The 26,297-nt window shown below is 31.8% G+C and overlaps 1 protein-coding gene across 1 annotated transcript in view; it reads left to right on the top strand.

The window, feature by feature from the left end:
• The window catches only part of LOC100163662 (neural cell adhesion molecule 1), a 174,083-nt gene extending 151,383 nt beyond the window's left edge, over positions 1–22,700 (top strand). Inside the window, exons 4-8 of the mRNA XM_029487177.1 lie at positions 13,545–13,685; positions 14,081–14,224; positions 16,798–16,961; positions 18,130–18,415; positions 18,745–22,700. Of these exons, the coding sequence (XP_029343037.1) occupies positions 13,545–13,685; positions 14,081–14,224; positions 16,798–16,961; positions 18,130–18,415; positions 18,745–18,974 (965 nt within the window). The 3' untranslated portion in view covers positions 18,975–22,700. The remainder of the gene's footprint in view (positions 1–13,544; positions 13,686–14,080; positions 14,225–16,797; positions 16,962–18,129; positions 18,416–18,744) is intronic.
• Positions 22,701–26,297: the final 3,597 nt, after the last annotated feature.

Raw genomic sequence — 26,297 nt, 5'->3', positions numbered from 1 at the left:
ACCGGATAATAACTTTAAAAATAAATAAACGATGTATAGTAATATATATATGCATAATACATATTATATTATTCTACAAACCGTAATATGTAGTTATAAATAAATAATTATAAAACAATTATTTAAATATTATCATATTATAATAATAAATAGTATACACTTCAATCAAAATCTAAATTTTTCCCCTATTATCTATATATTATTTTACATGTTAATAAATATCCGTTCGTAGTCCAATTATGCCTGCAGAATACTCGTTTCGATTGCTCATACCAACGCATTGTAGTAGAGTGTGTGTTATTTTTATATACAAATCTACATAGTTTGTATATAATAATAAATCATGGAGCATTGCAAAATCTCTGTAAAGCACCAACTGGATGGGTTTTACAGCCTAAAAACATGCTAATACATGAAATCTGAAAAAGTTGTCACGTACCCACCTAATACTAAACAAAAAACCACACTTGATTGTAAAACCAATACGTCTGTTTCTTCGCTCAGCTCAGAATCTGAAACAATATAATATTATATCATAACGTACAACATTTTTATAATATTATAATAATAATATGAATGTTCAGTAGAAATATTTTCTAACTATAAGAAAAACAACGCTTATTAAAATAAATTTGTTGTCAAATATATTGGACGCGTATATAACTTATATAGTCAACTATACAACAGTTGCCACTGACAGACATTAAGTATAGTATTAAATAAAATATGCAATTTAAATATAATATGTGTACAGAAATTATTATATTATAGACAGTAATACTAGTAAATGTGTACTCGTGCCATATTATAATACAATATTATGACGTTCTTTTATGAGTTGACAACTATATTGTTTAAGTGGATATTTTATGTTGTCAATATAATATGTTTATATTTTAATATACGGAATGATTGCATAATATCAGATGCATATCGTTGTTGAAACTTCATATCGCATATAACAACGCGTAACGAATATCTGGTCTGGAGGTCTTGACAAAATAATTATCTAGTATTATCCGTCATTGGCTTTGCGTGCAGTTTCGAAACCATGGCGAGGAACCGAAATATACAACCGACGAGCGAGATGCGAGACCATGACGTCTTACATCCACTCGACTGAAATACAATTTATTATTTTTACAATATTAACAACTACCTACCCCTACGTTCTTTTGTGGACGAAATATAATAATAATAATAATAATTACCCATTTTCCCTTTAAAAGTTCGCTTCACGACGAGCGAATTATTATATTCTTCATTTTAATTTTGTACTGCGCAATATATAAGAGCGAAATATTTACATTTAGAAATATATTTTTGTTCTGCTCGCGGCGGCGTACAATACAAGACGTACAACTGTACAATTATTCAACGTCGCATGCATGATACTGCTGTAATGCTGTGTTATAGAGCGGCATCTGCCATCCAATATGTACCTAGGTCTCTCATCGCAGTGGCGAAGTCGAGTACCACGGTATGTGCGATATTAGTCGGCTTACGTTAATCGCGAGATCCACTCAAACGCAATATACATAATATATATATATATATATAAAGTACTGACTTATATATTGCAATAACCTTCGTGTGATTCGCGTGATTGACTGAAAAATGCCGTTTTCCGTATACATATAGAGCATATATATAATATATATACGTTTCTTTGATGTGTACCACATCGTTATTTACGCAAACAATCTGACAATGAAACAATATAAGTACATGCCGCTGTGCTATATAATATATACTGGTACACGTGCACGTGATTTGTGTCTACGACGAGACGTTATTATAATGTTATATTGTGAATCGTGGAGCCGAAGTTTTCTGTTAATATAATATATAATATATATATATATATATATATATATATATATATACAGGGTGTAAGAGAAAGACCTGACAAATTAAAAATGAAAAACTGTTGCTAATTAAAGTATGAAAACAATTATAAAAATTATGGACAGTGAATAATTTAAGATCTACTATATTGTGTCTGAAAATTCCAAAAAAATGTAGGGATTAAGTTTCGAATTAATTTATTCAAAGAAATATTGATATTTTAGAAATTGCAAATCATCTATTTGAGTTAAATAAACATTTTTACCATAATCGTTTTTCTAAAAATTTGATTTACGAACTAGATATTTTTTAATTTATTTTTATTTTTTATATTATAAAATAAAAAAAAAATTATGTAACTATACTGTACTTGTAGCGAAAGTGTTGATAATTATGTAGGTGAGTATGTAAATTTAAAAAAAAAAAAAAGTTTTAAATATTGATTAGAACAATATAGTTATTTAATTTGTAAGGTCATTCTGTTACACCTTGTATAGGTTTTACAATGGTAAATCGGAAAACTATGTGATCTGCCGTCTGTAAATGGAGTTATAGTTACCCCCTGACATGGGTAACCATAAAAAACCGACTTTAACTGACGTTTTTTTTTTCTGTTTGTTTTAATTTTTTCACCGATTCAATATTGTAATTTGTTCGTGAATCGGTTAAATTATCCACCGCCACTGTCTGTATCTATACAACTATACGTCGTGTCAGCGTCATAATACATTACAAATTAATAATAATATATATATACGGGAAGACCGATTGTTTTTTTTCCTCTCGCACGATTTATAGCTAATTGCTCTCGTTCGCAATTCGCACATGATATATTGAGTTGTATATTATATTTTTTTGCTTTCATCGAATATTTATGATTTCGATTTGTGTGTGCAGTCAAAAAATGTAATTAAAATCAAACACAGAGCGACGACGTATGAATACCGATTACCGACAAATCGGATTTAAATTGCAAAGAATAAAATTATTATTATATATTTTAAATTTTAATATATTATTATGTTGTAGGTACGTTTAAAAAAAAAAAATTATAATATGAAAATAATAAACACTGCCGTTTTCGATGCTAATCGTTTTGGAACATTTTTTCCGAATGGTGTGCATGAAGCGAATAAAATACCAACGGTCAAATGTGTCGTTTTTGCACGTAAACCTTCAAAAGAGGTCAATACAACAATATCTATTGACGAAGCTTCCTTATATAGACGAGGTCGTCTGGATAGGAAGTTCACAGCCAACTAATCGGGATTTTTTGTTTCATCCCTCAATATTGTTCGCGGAATATCATGGGATAGGTTAGCGTGGATAGCCGGCTGCGGGTGTATGCATTTAGGGTTCATATGTCTGGTGCCGCCACCCGCTCCACCACAGGTGCAATGTAAGGTATGGAAATCGGCAAACCCTTAAGGGATTATAATCATAATAGAATATTATATGCACGTACTACAATGTTTCTATTTTCAATATTTCCAATACAATATAATAGGTATATATTATGTAAGCTATTTATAATTAGTTCACACTATCGTGAAAATCTCCCAGACGACCCATTATCGCACGTATATATGGTTACACGCGGTCTACCGTCTAGCACACTGCACGCATACACAACCTCGCAAGTTCTCGTGCATTTTAATGAATTTATAAACGTTGAAGACTTTAGGTTTAAGGTATACGCACGCCAGGTAAATCGATACTTGGGCCAAATACGCACGTATAATAAATTAGGACTACTCAAAGAATATTATTAATGGACCGAGATATTATAATAATATATAATAGTCATATAATATACCAAAGCGATAAATTTTGACGTTTGTCAAATTGCGCTCCGGTCGTGCAAGGTAACTTATAAAAATATATAATTTTCCAAATGGCTTTTCTCCGGTGCGTCGTTGTGTGCGTGTGTGTAGTCGACGTCGTCTTCGTGACCCTTTCGTGTTGAAACTTTATATATTACTCGATGTCATAAATCGACATTGTCCGCGTCGACGGCGGCCGCCCCATGTGATGTCTTCGGTAATGTGGTCCTTAAGTTTTTGGAATATGTGCAGCGGTCGTGCCTCGTAAACTACAAACTTCTCTCTCTCTATATATCTATATGAATTCTTGTAAGTGTAAGTGTAAGTGTGTGTGTGTGTGTGTGTGTGTGTGTAGATAAAGAGAAAGCATCGAGACGGCGGCGGGGCAGAGAAGACCTTAATGGTCAGCGTGTGTGGTGTATTATTTATATGTATATATATATATTTAGGTGCGTGTGTATGTGCGATTGGTGGGTGAGTGTGGGTTTGTAGTGCAGCAATTCGCTTCGGTGGAAACACCACGTTATTTGTGCAATGTTCGCAAAGTGAACGACATGAAACGCAACGTTTTATTATTGAATTATTATCGCGCGCACCGAATAAAGGCATTCTTCCGGGGAGGGGGGGCGGCACTAAAGGTCGTATATGCAACAATGCCCGTCCAGTCTGTGTACTAGTACACATGCTCGCCGTATGTATAATATCGTGTCCCAGTGTCCTTCGCATCTTCTATAATACTCGGGAAATGGTCTGATTTTTATTTTTTCCAAATGCATTACATTTATATACTTTTGCTAACGTTGCATTTATTCCGAATACATTATCCCAACGGCCAACACCTAATAATAATTTGTTTTATTATGCAAAGTACCATCAGTAAAATTATACCCGTGTTTATTACAGCACTGTTATAATGTTATTGTTTTATACCGGTCCGTAATAGACACTAAATTTTAACAGCAAAACGTATCTGCTACGAAGAATAATTTTTCTTCATTTGTATCGGGTTAAATCGAGTAAACAGTATAAATAAAAATTCAACCACATTGTAAATCATTTCGTAATCGAAACAGGCGAACATTATTATACTCCTTTGATTACTTATGCATAAATATATTTATAAATTATAGGTATAATATGTACATTGTACATAATGTAATAACACCATAATGATTACTGTATTTATTTAATAAGCAATTTATTTGCTTTGTCGGCGTAATGAAAATACACCAGAAACTCACGAAGCGTATAATTTTGTATACCGTTCGATTATTTTTTTAGATTCTGAGCGGAACATTATAAACGTTTTGATTGATTTTATAATGCCGAGTGTTTTTGTTATTTTTTTTTGTGTCTGGAAACATTTTTTTATAATAAAAAAATGCATAATTGTTCACTATCTTTTTTAATAGAAAAGTATGAGTCTAGGTCAAACGTAAAATATAAAATTGTTGAACTTTATTTTATTAATCAATTTTTATAAACTAATTTGAAACATGTCCTTAACACAAAGGTATTAATATACATATAGATACATCGTTTGTCATCGATTATATTATAAACTATAAATTATATAGCGTAAACTATGTACTATTCCAGATTGATAAAAACTTAATACGCGTATAAACGTTTGGATAGTACCGATGTTTAAAATGTTCGAACGTTCATTATGAAAAAATGCCCTTTGAATTTTAGGGCTTTTCGAAAAGGTATTCGTTATTACTTAAAAATAACATATAGAACACGTCAAGACAGTATGATATTATAGTACAGATGGGCATTCGTCTGAAACAATCACTCGTAAAAAGTTCCATACAATTTATTGTTTGTGAGATGTATTATGGGAATAACAATGACATATGTAAGTGTGTAATTTGAGCGCCACATCGCTTTGACTTATCAGACTAATCCCGACTGTCATACCGGCCGGCATTATCGGCTGCGCTGGGGACTTAAAATGCTTCTACTTTTAAGTTTTGTTTTTATGTACACCGTCTGCGTCGGGTTGTCCGCCAAGTAAATTGACACGTCTTAATTTCCCGTCCGTCAGTCCAACGTTGAAGGCAATACTATCACTGTTAAGGTGGCTGTACCAATTCCTATGTACTCTACTGCACCGTCGATGTGCAGCTGACACGCATTTCCTTTAAGTTTCATTTCCCTTCCCACGTTGTACTTCGTATCCGGCGTGATTGATTTTATTATACGGTGAACTAAGAAGATTTTTAAACTATACTTGTTTATTCATAGAAGTGTCTCGATTTTATGATAGTTTTTCTTTCTTTTTTTTTTACGGTGCAGCGCAAACGAAAAGAAATCATCCGATGTACTAATAAGCAAACCTTTATTATGGACACATAATAATTCAAAAACTCGACAGATAGTAGTTGATGTACAAAACGGAACTATTGTTTTTAAATAATATGCCATCCGTCTTCCTTTAAGAAAATCCTGCGCTTTGTCGAGTGATGTATGTTGACAGAGTATTTTAAAGTCTTCATTAGTGTTCAGCGACATTTTCCATACCGAATCGTCTCCCTGCAGTGTTTCCTGTTGCATATTATGATTAATAGTATTTTCATTTTTCATAATTTTCAGTCAGCAGTATTATTTTAATATAAATATTATCGGCTAACTGTAAATACTATGTAAAACGCTGCAGTGAATTGTTAAAAATTTGCTTACTTTTGAATATTATCGATAGTTAAAATCCCTATATGTGTTATCTAACAGGTGTAATATAGTTAAATACAAAATATAAAATAAGTATTGCAACGATAAACGACTCACAGCATACTAAAATTCCCTCTCTCGGTCATTCTAACAACCTACAGTATAAAACAAAAAAAAGCATGCAAAGAAAAGAAAAATTAGAAGATAGAAAATCACACTGTTGCAACAAAACAACATCCGTAGACAATGTTGGTTTCACACATCCAACCCAAATGTTGATATACAGCGCGTCTACTAGTGCACGTGTTCAAGTCAATTAATTTATCATATATGCAATAAACCGGTTCACTGCTCATTTTAACACTTATTTTATAATTATTTTAGAAAACTTAAAGGCTAAAATATGTGCTTATAAACATTTCAAATATTTTAAAAACTCCAAACCAATGAGTGATGTCTAATTTTATATTTTAGTGGGCCACAGTACTAAAATTTTGCATTTCAGCTGACCACTAACAATAAAAAAAATATATATATGGAAAAAAAAGAAAAAAGGAAATTTAAATATCTTAGAAATAATTGTACTTATTTATAATATATTTTGTTTCAACTAAAAAATTGGCCGCGGGCCACATATGTGACCCATGGGACGTGGGTCGGTCTCACTATCCTATAAAAAAGAAATAAGATATTATAGATACATGTGGGATATTCGGAGTATAATAAATAATAGTATATTATGTATATAATGTAATATTATATTGTATTTGTATTTTATATTATAAATTATAATATTATGTATATTATACAGAATATTCTTCAACGCATTGATGTAGCTATTTTGCCTATACATGACGCCGTTTAACATATTTTAATAAAATAAAAAAATTGATAACTTGATAACTTGATTCACTCAACTATTATGAACACAGAGTGGCGACTAGTGAATTATATTTGAAATAATGTATAGCGATGATCAATAAAACTAGCTATTAATCTCGATTACCAATTTAACAGTTTTGAGAAACCTGTCCCTCCAAAGAATGGTATTTCATTATGTATGTACCTACCAGTATATTGCATACTATACATATTATTATAATGTAGTTTTTAAACCTAAAGTTGACCACAAAAATAAAAAAAACTACATAGTTGACATTTTATGAAAATTAAAAAATCTTAAATTTATCCATACAATATTATGTGATAAAGTCTAAGCATTATAATAAAAAATGTTGAATTACATAAAAACATCAAAATTACAACCTAGCCTAACCTAGTATATAATCGTATTTGCCTAGTGGATTTGTACAGAAAAATTTTAAGAGTTCAATTTGGAATTTTCTGTTCAAACATATTAATTTTACCATGTAACACGTAGTACGTTCTAAACGTATGTTCATAGCACCTTTTTATACAGGGAGATTATACAGGCTTTGACCACGAATTTGTCCCTCATACAAAAACTATTTAAGTAGCGGTAACATATACATATTATCACACCTGTTGATTAAACAAAAAATAATTATAATACGTACATTATTGGTTTTTTCAAAATCTTTTCATAAAAACCAAAATAAATATTTCAAGAAATAAAAGAACACACATTTTTTTAATAATTATTTTTATTAATATATATCTTTTATTAAAGTGTAACGAAAAAAATCTATCTGCTGTGAACATACATTAAGTTTTTTAAGAAAATACCATGATTTTAAAAATTATGGTACAAAATATGTTTTCGAGCAGAACATACAAATATATTATACTAGTCACTAAAATAAAAATAAAAACCATTTTAGTCAAAAACGAATTCATCTTGATATTCACTTAACTTCTAACCTTAAAAAAAGAACGATGAAAAATGATGTATACACAATTCATAAATATATATCGAGAACTGTTTTCCCGGTGTAAAACGTTCTTTGTGAAACTTCTTATAACCATATAATATAGTCTCAAATTCATACAAAATAAACATCTTTATAAAATCAATAAATTATTCGTTTTGCTAAAAGAAAATTTGCTTGGAGTGTAAATTAATGTATGCAAGATAGTCTAATATTATTTTGCATTTAATTGCTAAATTAAAATAGTGTTTAGATTTTGAACAGGTATTTAATTTAATTAATACAATAGTGATGATAATCGGTTTATTTTTGTACAATTAATAATGGTAGAAATATTGTAAGGCAATATTTAATTGCATGAAAATGTATCAATACTTAAAACGATGCATGATATTAATTGAGTTTAATGATAGGTATGGTTCTTTATTCAAAAAAAATTTAAAAGAAATTGGACGTTATTACATTAAATTATATAGTTTAGTTATTTTAATTAAAACCGTTTGATAAATTATTCACCAAACGGTTATTCACGGAATCATAATATTTATTTAATCGGACGTGACACGAAAAATTGACGGGCATGTGAATTACATTGATATGGCTTAAATAATAATATGACCAACAATATATTTATCCGGAATAAAAAATAATTATAACACTTACTGGTAATTGATGCAAGTATTATATCGATTCGGCGATTACAATATAATAATTGTTTAACGTGGTTGGTCCTGGGACGTGTACAATTCGAGATCGACATTTAAAAGTCTCTACGCCTTTATAGCTGTAAACACTGTGCCTGATTCCTATTAAAATATATCGAAAAAATACACGTATATTAAATCCACGTTAGTTTCCCCTTTTTTCTGTAACGTCGCGCGTTATACGGAAACACAATAATATACGTCATGTAAAATGTTAATACATATCAGAGGTTAAATATATATTATATTATATTATGGCGTGTGAAAAAAATTTCACGTCATGGTAGACCGGCACCCGTACTACACCCATCATCCACCCACCTGACGCAACGCATTGCCGGGTCGATATATAGGACAAATATAAGTATAATATATTATAAACACTATGAGCGCTACGACGAGCGAAAACGTTTAATTTCAATTTCGGATTCAATTTTAAATCCAAAACAGACACAGACGGAAAAATAATTTATAACGAAATCCTGCGACTGTCGATATACTTTAATATATATATATATATTATTGTGAGTTTGCTGCAGTTTGTCATCGCCCCTGACTCCGGTCGCGCGTATACATATAGTGATGACCGGACAGTGATCGTATAATATTACTATCATCATTTCGGTAGCCCAACTGCAGTAAAAAAATTACTAGCATATAATATATAGTAATATAATATATTATTATTATAAATATAGTTTTTGAGAATAATTTTTTTTTTTATTTTATCGAGTATGGGCGCGGATGAAAAGTAACCATTTCTGTGTAAAATTAAACAAGAGGCGGCGGCCGGCGGTATATTATACGCGATATATATATACGCGTTAAAGTTTTTCTCCTCGAGATTATTCAAATTTACATATACCTACGCACTTACCGTATATATATATATATATTTGTGTTTACGTAGTATATTCCTTTTAAGTAGGTATATAAAAAGTTTGAAAAGTTTTCTACCGTGTGATACGGCTCCTTTACTTAAGTTTGTTTTCACGTCGCGGACTGAAAAAAAAACTCAAATATAAATAAACTGGAAAAGACAGCGCGCCAGTGACAAAAAAAAAAATATATATAAGAGAAGAATACACGCGTGTTGGCGAACAGTAAAGGATAATATTATATAAAGGAATATTGCCCGAGAAATGGATAACGCTGCACACATATATACATGTGTATAAAAGAGAATACCATCGCCCCGGCGAAGCCTATTTGGTATATTTTTCTTATCTGAAATCGTATTCGGGTGCGAAATGTCATTTTCTATACCTAACCTACCTATCTATTTATCTGTGTATACTGTATACTGTATAATATATATAATAATAATAATAATAATAAAAGTAATAATAATAATCCTAAGACTGGTCGGATGGAAGAGCAGCAGGGCGATCGCGCGCGCGCGGCCAAAGCGACCATGTCAGTAGTCATTTATTTTAAACCGTTTATGTCGGCGGAAAAGAAAATGTGATTTATACTCGTATGAATATATATATATATATATATATATGTATATCGGGTTTCGAATGAAAATCGCGTGATACCGGGGGAAAAAAAATAAATAGAGGACCTGTACGAGGGAATACAAGCTCAAACGAAAGTCACCCCCTCACCTCGTATTAACGGAGGTGAACCGTTCCCTTAGTTTTTTTAATCAGCTTATATAATTTATAACTCCAGACGAGTTTTCCAACACGCTATTCCACGCCACCACACCACCTCCGACCGTCTCGCTGTCATTCCGTGCCCACGGTACGTTATAATATAATTTTATCGTCGATTGAGGAGCGGGAGGGCGGGAAATAAAATAATTTTCGACGTTTATATATCACCTAGTTTTACAGTTAGTATAATATTTTACAGATGATTACGATAGGTATCTTATAATAATATTAAAACTGGTACATTTTGACGACCATGGCCGTGTGCCCGGTGCGCATACTGTCTATACATAAGGGTTTTTGTGATTTTTCATTTGCAGTCGTCTCAATTCACCTGTACCAGACATTGTGGTCATAATATTTTTATATAATATATAAAAGAATAAATTCTCTCGTTGACTATCAGTTATCTCTCTCTGTCCACTCTTGTGCGCGTTTAATTTGACACCACCATTACAGGTTGAGTAATAATAATTAGTGCATAATATGCGTGAGCAATGTGCTTCTGGATAATTGACTGTTCTAAAGTAATCGGTCTAGAACTCTCCTCCCCCCCTTCCATCATCTATTGATAATATGCCCGTTATAATGTTTCCGACCATAATAAAATCTACTTAAATAGGACACAATATGTTGACATATGTATTAAATTGACCAATTTAATACATATTATATATGCATGTACGAAGTTTAATTGCATATTTTTTACACGCCAGCTAATGAATTAATTTGTAGCCTAATGTCCTTCACAATTTTAATTTTATATAATTGTTATCAATTTATAAATTCTTTTAAGTGTAGGTACATAAAATATTTGTTGAGTATCATTAATTATATTTAAACACAATGAATATAATATACATTCCTAATATTCATATTTCATATATTATGCAAATCAAATAATAAATTATACAAGGAATACATTATAATTCTAAACTAGTTATATAAATACAAAATATGCAATATTTCAACGACCAATATTATTATGATATAACGTATTCTAAAAATATATTTAAAGAAATACGGACAGGAAGTCAGAATACAGCTAGGGCTTGTGGTTTTTGGGAAAGCGTCTCGTAACGTTCTCCTAAGACAGTTGTTGTGTAATTGTGATATTAAATTTTAAAGTAATAATAAATCATCGTTTACGAAAAATGGTTTCTAGAGCTGTGGAAAATCGCGGTCGCTGACATTCCTTCAAAATGTTCTTCATAACTTTCAAAAAGTTGGCACATGTTGTTCTCATTGTATAGCGTTTTCAGAATAATCCGAGCATACCTACTGCCTCTATATATGATCAGCTATAGAAGTATAATGATAAATAGAAATTCTTGCAACGACCAAACGGACCAAATATGCACGGAAAATCAAAAATGTTCACAACTCTTTGGATATATTAATATGGGGTGGTGGTAGTACTCAACTCACTCATTTACACGCAAATTCGGGGTGATTTTTTTCATTTCAACGCAACAAATGATCGCATTTGACTTGTGAAAAACCAAATCTGAGTGGGATTTGGTTTTCCACATAACAGCACTGTATTTTGTTTTAATAAAAGATCAACGTGTTTCACAATTTTTTCCAAAATCTTCTGGGGAATTGAAAAGTTGAGGTTACAATCCATGTTCGATTACCAATCTACATATATATTGTGCCAGAGATATTTATCTTGATCGTTATTTATGACCTCAAATAGTGTTTTATGTATATATTATATGAAAAAGAAAAAACACAACATTGTAAAATCAATAGCACCACAACAGCACAGCTCAGAGTCTACAAACTGTGTACACAATATTGACGGCACGACTAGTTGAAATTTACACTCCGAAAGTACATCAGCCATTCTCGTGAATTTTCGGCTTTCAAACATAGTACTATGTGAATAACGGTTGAATGTGTGCTCTGCTCGAAATGTCACATTATCAACCTTTTTTTAAATATATTATATAGAAACATATATATTTATAACGTCACCCATTATATGTATAGGCACATGGCGCGCCAGGATTCAAGTGCTCCTCAACGAGTGAAGTCGCGAGGCCGTTCATTCATGTAGGTTTAAAACTTTAAAATTATATAGCGGACGTCGATTATTAACGGTTATGTACACCACGTATATGTTATACCTACTATGCAGTATTATATAGGACGAAATTTTTAAATCACGTTAATATTTAAACTTTTTTTTCCTGGAAAACTTTGTACGTTCGGATATATGACTTCATCACGAACTATTCGAATACCGTCCCGTGTTATGACTAACAAAAATAAAAATTTAAAAAAAAAAATAAATACATAATAAAAACCCCGTCGTCATACCCGCAACGTTGGACATTTTTTCGGTTTCTCATTCGTAATAGACTAATAAATAATAACAGCATTGTTGCCTATTCCTATGTAGATAATAAAAACAATAATAATAATGTACCCGTAGAATATTATCGTACATGCCTTACGAAATCGGTCCGGTCCGCCGCCGCGTTAAGGATTCGCGTTAAAAATTGGTTTCTATACCCGACGACGACGTGATATCGTACTGTGGTGAAATATAGAGTTAATTAGGATTAGCAATGTCGCGTGTAATGAAAATAGCGACGCGACCTCGTATATCATTCCGCCGTACAAAATCGATACCGGTGAAAGTGTGTGTGTGTGTGTGTGCAAGCTTTCAACTATAATATATATATATATAATATAGGTATACAAATGTGTATTCGAAAACGGTATGAGCGCACACACACGCGCACACATTCAGTGACGACAAAAAATATAATACATGACCTCTAAGTAAGCGAGCGTAAGATTATGTCAGCGTTGAACCCGAGTCGCGTTTGAGGGGGTCACCCGCCCGTCTGAGGTCTACGGCGGCGGTGTCATCGCGCATTGCTACTATAGTTTTGCGTTACACCACGTCGTCTTCTAGAATATTATTTGAAATGTAATAAATAAAATGTAAGCTATACCACGTGATTCTGTTGACAGAAATATTGGAGTTTGACACGCCCGTTGAACAGACCACTAACGAGTACACCGACTACACCATCAAATGCAGGGTGAAAGGTACCTCGAACCCAACATTTATGTGGTCGTACAACGGTCTGACGTTAAAAGAAGAAACGGAAAGTTAGTACGATTCGAATATAATAAATTATAATTGCCCAGTGCGATAACCAGACCAGTCCATTTTTATCGAAAATGAGTTTGTCATGGAATATTATTCATGGAAGAAATATCTATATTTTGGTAGAATAATCAGACAAATCGCTTTATTATTTCCAAATATATCGCAAAAAGAATTATTTCTCCCCCAAAAAGGTGAATGAGATAAATAATTTTGTTTTGCTTCTCCTGAACAATTGATAAAAGTTGACTTGTCTGGTTATTGAACTGAGCCATTAACAATTATTTTTACTTGTGCACGGTTATTATAACCATCGTGAAGATTTCAATAATATCACCAGATCGAATAATAATAATATAATAATATCAATTCATTATTATGCTCTCCTTTCATACAGATGGAAAGTATTCGGTCGTCAAAGGCGGGCTGATTGTGCGGAACGTGACGCACCTGGATTCGGGTAAATACACGTGCAGAGCTTTCGAGACCACTAACAAGTCAAGTGTTTCCGGGAGTACAGTAATCGAATTAAAAGTCAAACGTGAGTATATGCACTTGATTCAGTGTCAAACAAAATAAAGGGTGCCTAATTATTAAACTGCAATAATCGCATAAAATAAAGTGTGACCCATTAAATTGTACCCCATATTCAGTAGACACCATACAACTATTTACTTATCGTATATAAATCGATGTAACATGACAATTAGGTATATAATAAATGGCTCACTACTTTCCCTTTACAAAGTTTAAGACTCTACTATAATTTATTTTTATGAATTACACTCAACTGTCAAATTTATATTTTAGAAAATAATTTTTTCGATGAATCTGACCTATTTTTGCACACTCGTTCGTGACATTTCTTAATAAATAAAATAACAATTCACTACTGAAACAATATTATATTAAAAGTACAATATTTGTTTTTATTACGAAGTTATAGTCGTTGAAGTCGCAATGAAAAAAGATGCGTATGGTTTTTTGAATATTTATATTATAATTTAATAAGTTTGAAATTTATATTTTCGTTTACTGAGGTTATTCTTGTAATCTTTCGATAGATCTTAAAAATGTCTTAAGAATGCAAAAACAGGTGAAATCGAGGGTGAAATTGAACACATAGCCATATATTTATTTTATAAAAATAATAGGTAACATAAATTTAAGGACAAAAGGTGGCATAATACATTTATAAAAAATTATAGATTTTCTAAAGATTTTAAAATTTTAAATTAACAATTAAAAATAGATTATTTGTGAATTTAAACTTTAAAGGTTAGATCTGATTAGATTCGATGATCCACATTGCGTCAGTAAACTATGAATAGGATTGTTATGGCACGCCTAACGTTACTATAGTACTTGGATGGGTATATCAACAATAATATGTTGAACTCCAATTTCATTTATCACCTGACACCTTTACAGAGGTATTTATTCGGAAAACAAAGAAAAACCATATGTTTATAAAATAGAATACTTAATTTGTTCATTTTAATCGTTAAAAATGTAAAATATCTTGATGTTTATACTTTTAAGAAATAAAATATAAATTAATTATAAAAAAAAAAAAAAATGTTATTTCAATAAAAATGTTTGAACATGATTAAATAAATTATGTAAATTATATCTACACATTTTATTATATATATTTATTTATTTATTTATTCAGCCAAATCAATTACAATCAAATAATTACAATAAATTACATTAATAATAGCTGATACGAATACCAACTGAGCTACAAGGTTTATCTGATTGGTTAATATCATAAAACCTAATGAATGAATGGATATTAAATGAATTTTTTCTTCATTCTATTTCCATCAAATTTTTTTTTAAGAGTAAAGAGATAAGTAGGTACCTATTACTCATTAAAATTAAAAACAAATTATTGTTAATTCTTAATAACGAGGAAGTGTCTTAGACCTTCTCTGGATTACTATTTATCACCTGTAAATTCCACTATAGTATAATATTATATTAATTATAATAATTAATAGCAAACATTGAAACATTTCAAAATAATAATAAATACCATCCACTATCACATTTGCAGTGGCATTATGATTTCATTACTATATTCTGATTTTACTTTGAAACTCAAACAAAAGCTCTTCAATTATTCGTACCGTGAAAGTATAAATAAAACGGATATGCAGTCTCCATCGCCCTACCATAGTAGATTACATTACAATATCACATATTGTATTATATATCTATAATATGATATATTATACCACCTACATACCCATAACCCCAAGGTACTCCGTGGTTTTAACAGAACTTTATATCCCCCACAGAATGAAAAAAAAAAATTATTTTAGGAACTTTTCAAAACGTCAATATAATTGAAAAATATTAAATAGTAATTAAAAATTACTTTTTTCTTAAAATATTCTAAGACCGAAGTTTAGTTTTTAGATTTTTTCATATTTTTAATTTTACTATTTTGTTTTAAATAATAAAAGGTGACGGGTTTCGAGAATAAAAATCAAACATATTTTAATAACACGCACCTTTGGATTTACGGCTTATTGTAGTAGAGAAAGAATAGAGTTTGGTCGGCATACACGATCGGATTTTATGGCCAACAGACGGTTTCATATTATCCAAAATTGACAGTAAAAATATGATTTATACTTCAAAGATCCTAAAAGTATACTGTATAGGCATAACTTAAATACTGTGTGTTTTCGGTAAATTAATTTGTAAAAAATATATGTCTACAAAATTTGTTTTTTCATGTTTATCTATATCGTTGTACAATGAAGATGATACTTTTCAATATATATTATCCATTATTTAAGTGTATTACTATTCTTATATTCTAAACGATGATCGCTATCGACTTAAGTTTTTTATATTTAATGATAAAAATTTGAACAACACAAATATCGCAATCAAAAATATAAATGACGCTTGCACACTTTTGTTGCCCGATATCGACCACTACTTTAATTGATGATTCACTGATGCAATCGTCATCAACTCGAAACAAAAACCATCATGACAATAAAATAACATCACCTTTATAATAAATTATTGTTACCTTTTATTGTCCATTCGGTCAAAATAATCATGGCTGTACTAAATTTTTTTTTCACACAGACAAACCGGTATTTTTGAGCTACATGGAAGGCGATCCCGTTGACCTGTACGTCTTCCAATCAGACTCAGTTAATTTAACGTGTCAGAATTCAGCCGAACCGGCGGCAAACATGACGTGGAGTTTCAACGGAAAATTTTTCATCAACCCTGCCGACCACTACATCGTACGTATTATATTGCACAGCCTATATAATAGTTTGTTACCATGAACTTGTTGTACGGTATATGACAGGAAAAACATAATATTACCCATATTGTGTCGTCTCCCGAGTGTACACACGAAAATGTGTTCGTCACGTCATATCGGTGGTCATTCAGAGTGAAATGAGAATCGCTGGCTGAGGTATAAAAGTATAATATCCACGCCGTAATGATTTAGAAGGCCATAGGAGCCCAGTTATGTAAATGTTTTTTGGCTTACTAAATAAACGATTCTACTTTCGTCGTAGTTTTTAGAAGTTTAACTGACCGACTCAACCATTAACGACAAGATGTTTTCACTATCTTAAATGGAATATATATTAATGTATAATTACACGACTTGCATTAGCTTTCGACATTAAAACAACACCCTATTAAAAAAGCAGATAATTAGTATAATACTGTGTCGTATTATATTATAAATATTATAATACTTTTTTTAGGTTGTGTGAAGTTTTGTATTTACATTTTTTTTCTTATTAAAAAATACGTCATGCGGGTGAAAATGTTTGAGACGGCATTCATTTATAAAATATTTCGCTGATAGCATTTCTAGTTAAATACTTTTTTTATTTGTGATTCAATCGAAAAGTTCGTGTGAAGTACTGCGTTTAATACAAATCATGGGGCATGATAAATATTTAAATAATCTACAATAATCACGGTTTGCCGCACGCTCCTTTCTACGTTTCTGCAAATATGCATGTTATATCTATCCAATATTAAAACATTGACATTTTCTTAAAAAAATTTTCTCATCGTTTCTAAAAAATTTGCCACAAATTTACCAGTCCCATAATGTCTTGACAGCCAACTTCTATGGTCACTGAATCTGTGTGTGAGAGTAGGCAATGCGGAATGAGTGACAAAACAAAAACTGTCCCTATAGGTATATTTTACGTAATAGTTAATTTCTGCAGTATCGTATTACAAAATACTTTATTATATTATAGTTTCAATATGCGTGAACCATTGCGTGTTGTCAATATTATAGTCTGTGCGCACAGCTCTTCGTGTTATAAACTTTTTTTGATGGTTCATGTGCTATCCATACATAATATAGTGAACCCTATACCATATTGTATATACCATAGTGTTATACGCATCGCGTGTTTATATACGCCCTTTCAGGTGACGTTCAACAGACCGGAAAAGTTGGGATCGTACACGTGCGCGGCCGCGAATAATTTGGGCAAAATCACCAGACGGTTCAACCTGATCGAAGGGTTCAAGCCGAAAACGCCCAAAGGTCTCTCAGCGGCGCGTGTCGGTGACAACTACATCGAACTGCAAGTGGATCCCAACGACAAAGAGGACGAGTTGATTGGCTACAGAGTCGAGTACGTGACGAGAGTCGTGGAACCCAGCGGAAATACTTTCGAAAGTTTCGACATGATGAACTTCAATACCACCGAAGGTACGTGTAACCGACCGGGGAGGAGAAGGGGGTCTCTACCCAGCCCTTACCACAATTACAGCCTATACAACAGTATCCCAAGCCGAAAGAAAGTTGTTGCATAATAATTATTCATTACTATCATCACACGCCTCCGCTAATATTAATATTACTTATGCTCACAAACTAGCTAACTGAACTCACTATTTTATTATTATTTACTCGAAACCAACTGCTGCCCGGCAGCAGTTTTGTATATTAATATAACCATATTATTACTATTAATTATTATGCTCCACATAATATAATAATGGTATATGAAACGCTGGTACGCGCGATGCATGTTTCAGGTCCTTTTGCACTAGTCAACCTCAAACCGAACACCGAATATATAACTAAAATCTTGGCAAGGAACCGGGCCGGTAACAGCGAATACACCGAACCGATCGTGGTGCGGACTTCGCCTGAGATTGTCAACAGCGGCGCAGTGGCGGCCCTCTCCGGCGGGTTCCTCCTCGGACAGCTCCTGACCGTCATCGCTGGCGCTGGCGCCGGCGCCTTGTTCGCGGCCAGACTATAAACGCCGCCGATCCATAATATACAAACAGTCGCATGATATTAGATCTATATTATATTATACACGTACAGCCTTCATAGATCTATTCAAAAGCTTCTATGTATAGGACTAAAAAAAGCCATCGTCGCGATAATAATATAATAGATCTTCTGTCTTATCTTTCTATATAATATATAAGTCATATTATACCGCCACCATCGCTCCGGTATAACAATAATAATATTACGTGGTCGTCCACTCGTCGTTATAGTTTTATCGGGGCACACGATTCCCCCCGCCCGCTTGTTTTATTTTTATCGTATATTAATTAACATTATAATGTTATAATAATATTATGACGTGCATGTCGCTTGTCGTCGTCGCGAAATGGACGACGTAACAATACGTCATACAATACCTACAACTACTGTCCTAGTCCTTTTACTCTATATTATGATACAAAATATATTGTCTGTATCGAATCCGCTCGGACAAATAATGATAAAACTCTATATAAACCTACATACGATGGTGGCGTTTCAATAACATTGACATACTTTTCTAGGTACTATACGTCATATTAAACACACACACACACACACTCTCACTCTCTCACACACGCACACACACACACACATGCGTATATAAAAACCAAAACTCACGTTCGACGTGTATATTATCTCTTTCAAATGATACGTGAACAGACACACGATACGCAGACAACACACCCGAAGATTTGGCTTTTGTCGCAGTCTATTTGTCGGCGACGGCTGTGTGTAATATTCGCGTGTTCGGTGGAGAGTGCGAGTAAAATAATATGTCCACGCCGCCGCCGCAGTGCGCAAAACAGTGTGTTTATATTATTATACGACACACACGACCGTCATTCCGAAATAATAATAATAATATTGCCGTTATTATTGTTGTGTCGACATATTATTATTTGTTTCTTCGCAGACGACGACACAGTCTCCGCTTTTGCCGCCGCCGCCGTTAAATTACGTCGTCGTCTTATTGCGCAGCGACAGGTATAATATTTCGAAGGATAAAAAAAAATTAAAATACAATTATTTACGCGCTTAAGGTTTTTTTGTCTTCTCCGTAATAATGCATTACGTTACTGTAAATATCTAAATACCATAATACTATATTATTATATATTATATTTTACGTGTACTCTAGTGACGATAATCCCTATATAATATTATAGATAGGCGTATTGATAGGATTATATTAATATATTATTATACTAATACATACGCGAATGTTGTTCGATTATGATACACATTTGATTTAAAAAAACAACTCCGATCCGATATGTACGTAGTGGTATATGAAAAAAATATAATATTTTCGGAGTCACGTAGTTATATATATAGTCTTCGTGCATATTATAACATGATTGGGCATTGTTTGCGAGTGATGTAAAACGTATCAAATATTATATTATATTATATAACATTGATTATTATTATTGTAAAATACGTATGTTAATATTATTACCACTACTTTATATTATATTATTATTATAATTATAACTATATTATTGCCTATTATTGTTTTATGTACTTGCAACTCGAGAATAGGCGCCACCCTCGAAACGGAAAACGATTACTGCATACTTACCTGTAACATAATAATACCTACTCATATTATTATATTATATGCACTATATACGTGCGATAAAAATGAAAAAGAAAAACGCTTGACGTGAAAATATATTGGCTTATGCAATTTTGTATATGTGCATATATATATATATATATGTGTGTGTGTGACACGCCGCGCCGGCGCATGATTTATTCGGTTTCTATACATTTTATTTTTTTCCCTCGGTTTTTATCATTTTAATAATAAAGTGTACACTCTGTGACACACCGTGTGGCCTTTACAGTAAAACGGTTTTTACGACCAGAATCTGACGTCGGGAACAACATAATATACTTTGAATATTTATTAGGTATGTCTTTCCCGCCCCACCGGCCGTTTCCCCCGAGCATTTGTGGATATATTATTGTTATTGTTATTATATCCAAGCCACTACGACGATGTCCTTGCGCCTCGACAGACGCCTCCCCGTACCAGATTTTCGTCTGACCGAGCCGAGCCAAAGTACGCGTCTTCGATGAGGGTTAGAGGTGGTGAGGGGGGAGGGGTTGAGGGATTTCGACGTACCTTTATTGCACTTCTCGATCGCGAGTGCGGCGGGCTAAAGACCTTTACATGTTATATGACTGCGCAGGACGACGTTTTAGATTCCGCCGAGTGGAACTTGTATTTTTCTCTTTTCTTTTTTCATTTTTTTCTTTTATCTCGACGTCCGCATCTTCCCTTCGCCGTAATAATATAATATATATACCTACCTTTATTTTTGGTCTTTAAAACGCCGAATTCCTCGCGGTAAATAAACATCGGTTAACATAAAATATCATATAATTTATCCATATACACGCAGCGTATTTTTTTATAGAACATTAGATAATAATGTTTATTGTGCACCCGCGGATATACCTAATCTCTTTTGAATGAGAGATCGTTTTTTATTTCTCTGTCAAATATCTCTATTACTCACCTTGCATCGTGTGTCTTTTGATCACGTTTGATCGCGATTATTGTTTCAAACATTTCCCCATCATAAATCAAAGCGTTTCCATTGAAATGAGCCTGCAATGTTTTAATCGTCAACTTCTGTCGCTATATTATTACCGAGTGCATGCAATTCTCTGAAGTTGAAAAATATATTATCCTTCTACGAAAAGTATTTATTTTTGGTATTATTGCCCAAAAGGACTATTGTGTCTGTTCGAAACCTTAAATCTCTAACCCCCTCCCTCCACGAAAAAACGCGTGAGTTGGCGAATATCTGGAGACGGGCATTGGCGTGAATATTTAATTGGCGCCGCTGTATGTGTACTCCCAACCCACTGACATAGATTTCGGTTAGGACTGTTAGGAGCTCTAAAAAATCGAGTCAAATCTTCTTAACACGTTTCGGTAAATTACGACGATAAATACGGAAAAAAATTGTATAATTAAGTTAATACATCGTATCCAGGTACATCCATAATCAAAGACACTTGAATTTTGTCATTATTTGCGATGGCCGTGTAAAAACTGTCTCAAAACGTGATCAATGATGGAAAATTGATCGTGTATGCGTAGAGTGTTCCAAAAAAATTAAATCATTGTCCTATTTCTTCCCTGTTTTCCCGATGCGCAAGTGTATTATTAATACGTGGAAACCGTTTTTCAGAAAATGTTACAATTTGTTTTGTTCATTTTTAGCATTCGACTTTATTGTTCTTTGTAAAACTATTATTATTATTATAATTATAATTTTTTTTAAGCATTTAAAAGTATATGTATTAGATTTTATTGATTTTAATATAATATATTCTTACTCATGATAAATTTTATTTTATATACGTGTCTCTATATTTTATGAAAATAAAAAGTAGCAATAGTGTAATGCACTAATATATTTACAATAACATTTAATATTATATATACCTAATATATATATATATATATATATATATTATATACGTTAAACTAGTGTTACGTTGCTAAACTCTTAAAAAAATATAAATTGTGAATTTACTATATATGCATGATGTTAAAAGTCAAAACCTTAAACCATACTATATATTAGTTTTCACATGTGAAAATTGATTTTACAATAATTCATATTTTCATAACGAAAACAAATGTTTATATAGAGAAAGAAATCACTAATAAATGTTTAATTGATAATTTGTTTTGATAATTTTTCTTATTTTACAGAACCCTAAAAAACATTCTCTACTTTTCCTTACTATTTTACATCTCCAATGTACAATATAATATACTCGTTGAGATTTTACTGTGTACATTCCATACATTTTATGATTATGTAATGGTATTTGTAATATATTTTGCACATTTCACTTCCCCTTCCCGCATGTATGCTTCCTCAGCCTAGCAAAATGGTGACACCCAGGACCGTGGAATGACAAATGCCAGAAGTACTTAGATACTTTCCAAAAGAGTAAAATATAAAATAAAACCAAAAGTGTCATGCTCATAAATATAATATTATAATATTATTTATAAGTACATTAATAACTTGTATACGTCATATTATTTGAGTGGTAGAGAGACTCTGTTTCTAGAGTGGCGAATATCCAACGAATTGGGTGACAAGTCGAGAAAGTCCTAGATTCTTAATCTACTAGACGTAGATTATATTATATTATTATTATTTAATATCATGTTTATTCGTACAGATCACTTGGCTCGACGATGATTTATTAATGAATCGAATGTATGTTTGATAAGTTTACTTTAGCGCTGGCTGCAACTTTCGGAACAGTTGAGGACACACACGAAATGATAACAATATATTATATTAAACGCTTTTAGACACGTGCCGCGTACACTACAGTGAAATTATATCTGCGCATTGTAGTTGTTGTTGTTGTTGTTGTTATTTTTTTTTTGTTTCTGTTGTTGTTACGCTGTTGTTTGGTATACTTGGGATGTGCACGGAATCAATTTGTAATTTACTCGCAAAAGTTGTCTAAGTAAAGCCATTAGCACTCAAAGAGCGCTCAATATGCCACGCACGTACATTAATTATTATTTTTTACCTGCAATCAACAGATATATATATATATATATCTAACTGATACAGTTCTGAAGAACAAAAACTTCAACAATGATATTATTATCGTCATGTAAACAGCTGGTAATGATATAACCCGATGAGTCGAAATGAGGTCAAACCGAGTGCGAGTATGTAAGGGCCATAACAACTCTTTTCGATTGCCACAATTAAACGCGTTATAACAACAACACGCGTAACACCCAACAGTTTGCAATCGATTGGATGCTATTATTTTACAATAACAGTTCATTAAAATGCATTGCAGTTCACGGCTTTCTCACAAAATAAACACTCGCCCCGTACAATCAAACTTCTCTCGATTTTTAATCGATTCGCATCACATGTTTTACTGATCGCCGAAATATCGTTTGTAAAAATGTTTATCGTTCGTAAATTTTATGCTGTATAAATAATATAAATAAAAGCAAATAGTGCCCTTTTTTAAAATATATATAAAATATATCCTTCTGTATAAAAATATGATATTAATATATTTTATTTTATTTTATTTTTGCATGCAAAAAAAAATATCAAATTAAAAGTAAACAAGTGTTTAGAATTTGCTTACGCCGAGTATCGTTTTTTATGTTTTTAATAATTATGCGTGTAGATGAAAATAAATAATGATAGTGTATTATCAATATAATAATAACACAATAATACGATGTACAGTATAGTATAAAGTGTACTTTGATTTAATTTTAATATACAATTGTAATTTTTTTCAGTTCGTACTTTTTACTCGCTTTATAATATATATGATATAGTATGACATACAATTATTGTACTTATTGATGGATTGCAAAAAACCCTCGTTGATGAAATACCAGAAAAATGAAATCACATAACAGATGTAGCTAAATTGCCTATCTAGGACGCCGTGTTACAATAATATTATCATTTTAAATTATTACATAAAATTAAATTTACATTAAAATAATATGAGATACCTACTAGGAAAATGGACCGAATTTTGATATGAACACCAGTACCACGATATATAAAACTGTATCGAAAACGTACTTTGTATATAAGAGCAAAGTTTGCATTGTATGTTCGTCAGGACGTCACATATTATATTGGTTAGTATAATATATTTATAAACAGAATGTTATAATATTATTCGATATTATAATATGATACAAAGTTTAAAATTAATTACTTAAAGCAATTTTAAGAAAACATTATGTTTGTTCAGAATAATATGGAATCCTTCTCGTGATTTGACTGTTAAGAAATAAATTTTTTTTTTTAAATAATACTAATTTAGTAATTTTAAATTTTAATGGAGAAACATAATAATAAATATTAATACCTACACTAAATATATATATTTAATAATATATTCACGCCTGTTTTATACGTAATAATTATTGTTGGCATATTTTAGTATTAATAATAATTGTCGTATAAGTTTGCCGTAAACATGTCAATAAGTTATTTGTGTGTCTATATAATACGCGCCACACGACTACACCTAAATTACAGTCGTTGGCACGTGGGTGTGTGTGGTTCAGCGATGGCGTTGGTTGGAAACGCTTTGTCGAATAAAACGTGCAAATTCGGTTATAAGGTAATTATATTTCACACGTGTAGTTGTTGTTATTATTATTCCATGCATTTATTTTGTCACACTCGAAGTCACGTCTCCCGTTTGAAGCTTTTGTCGTGCATACGCGTTATTTGAATCGTATAATATATGTAATATTATATTATTATATCGTATAAAAAGTCAAATCTCGTTCATATATCGACTGAACATTTCTTTTGTGCATAACTCGTGCAGGAAAGTGGTAACAATATTTTTTACACACATCTCGAGATTTTTACAGCGGTTGACTTGGCAGAGTATTGAATGTAAAACACTAGGCACCTATGCTAATAGCAGTAGTGGTCGGGACGCTACTGTTTTTTTGTAGCATGCTAACGCTACTGCTACTCCGCCCAAAAAGTAGCTCGCTATCGCTAAAGTTACATTATTTTAAAATGTAGTGCGCTATTTCTAACGCTATTGTTTAATTGTAGCGCGCTACTCTTTTCGCTACATTTAAAAAAGAATTGTTTTGATTTATTTAGATATTCAATTGAGTACTTGGTCATTATTTGTTAATGCCTACCGCTATTTTCTTGTTATTTCGAAAGGCAGGTTAATTCAATGTATCTCATGTATTTTTGTAACAAAACTCAAAACAGATAACCGTTTTATTGAAAATTGCCAATTAGTAGTTCGTACTGATTAGACATTCGGTCACTGGGAGAAAGGATTTCATGCATCAAGGGGATTAGTGATTACAAAGAATTTTAATCTGCTAGACATTTTTTTAAAAAAGTTGATGACAAGCATGGATCTAGAACATCTTACGCTCCGCTGTATAGTGTAAGTGTCATGTGGACCTCGCCATTGAGTAGTTCATTGTGATGGAAGTGTTAAATCTGAATTCAATGATACATAAAATCTAAAATACTGTTTTTTTACATATAAAATTCAAAAATACACGCATCTAGTCATCTTAATTAAATAAATAAACATACATCATAATATTTTAATTATCATGAAATAGGTTAGAAGTAGCGATAAAATAATGAATATTTTCGCTACACTAACCGTAAATTTCTAGCGCGCTATAGTATTTCGATACATTGTATATAATATTGTAGCGACGCTATGTTCATCGCTACAGCTAACGTAGCGTGCTACTGTA

This window comes from Acyrthosiphon pisum, chromosome A1, assembly GCF_005508785.2.
Source record: "Acyrthosiphon pisum isolate AL4f chromosome A1, pea_aphid_22Mar2018_4r6ur, whole genome shotgun sequence".
In the NCBI taxonomy this organism is placed as follows: Eukaryota; Metazoa; Arthropoda; class Insecta; order Hemiptera; family Aphididae; genus Acyrthosiphon; species Acyrthosiphon pisum.
Note: the sequence above shows the minus strand (reverse complement) of the source record. Positions and strands in the feature narration are given on the sequence as shown.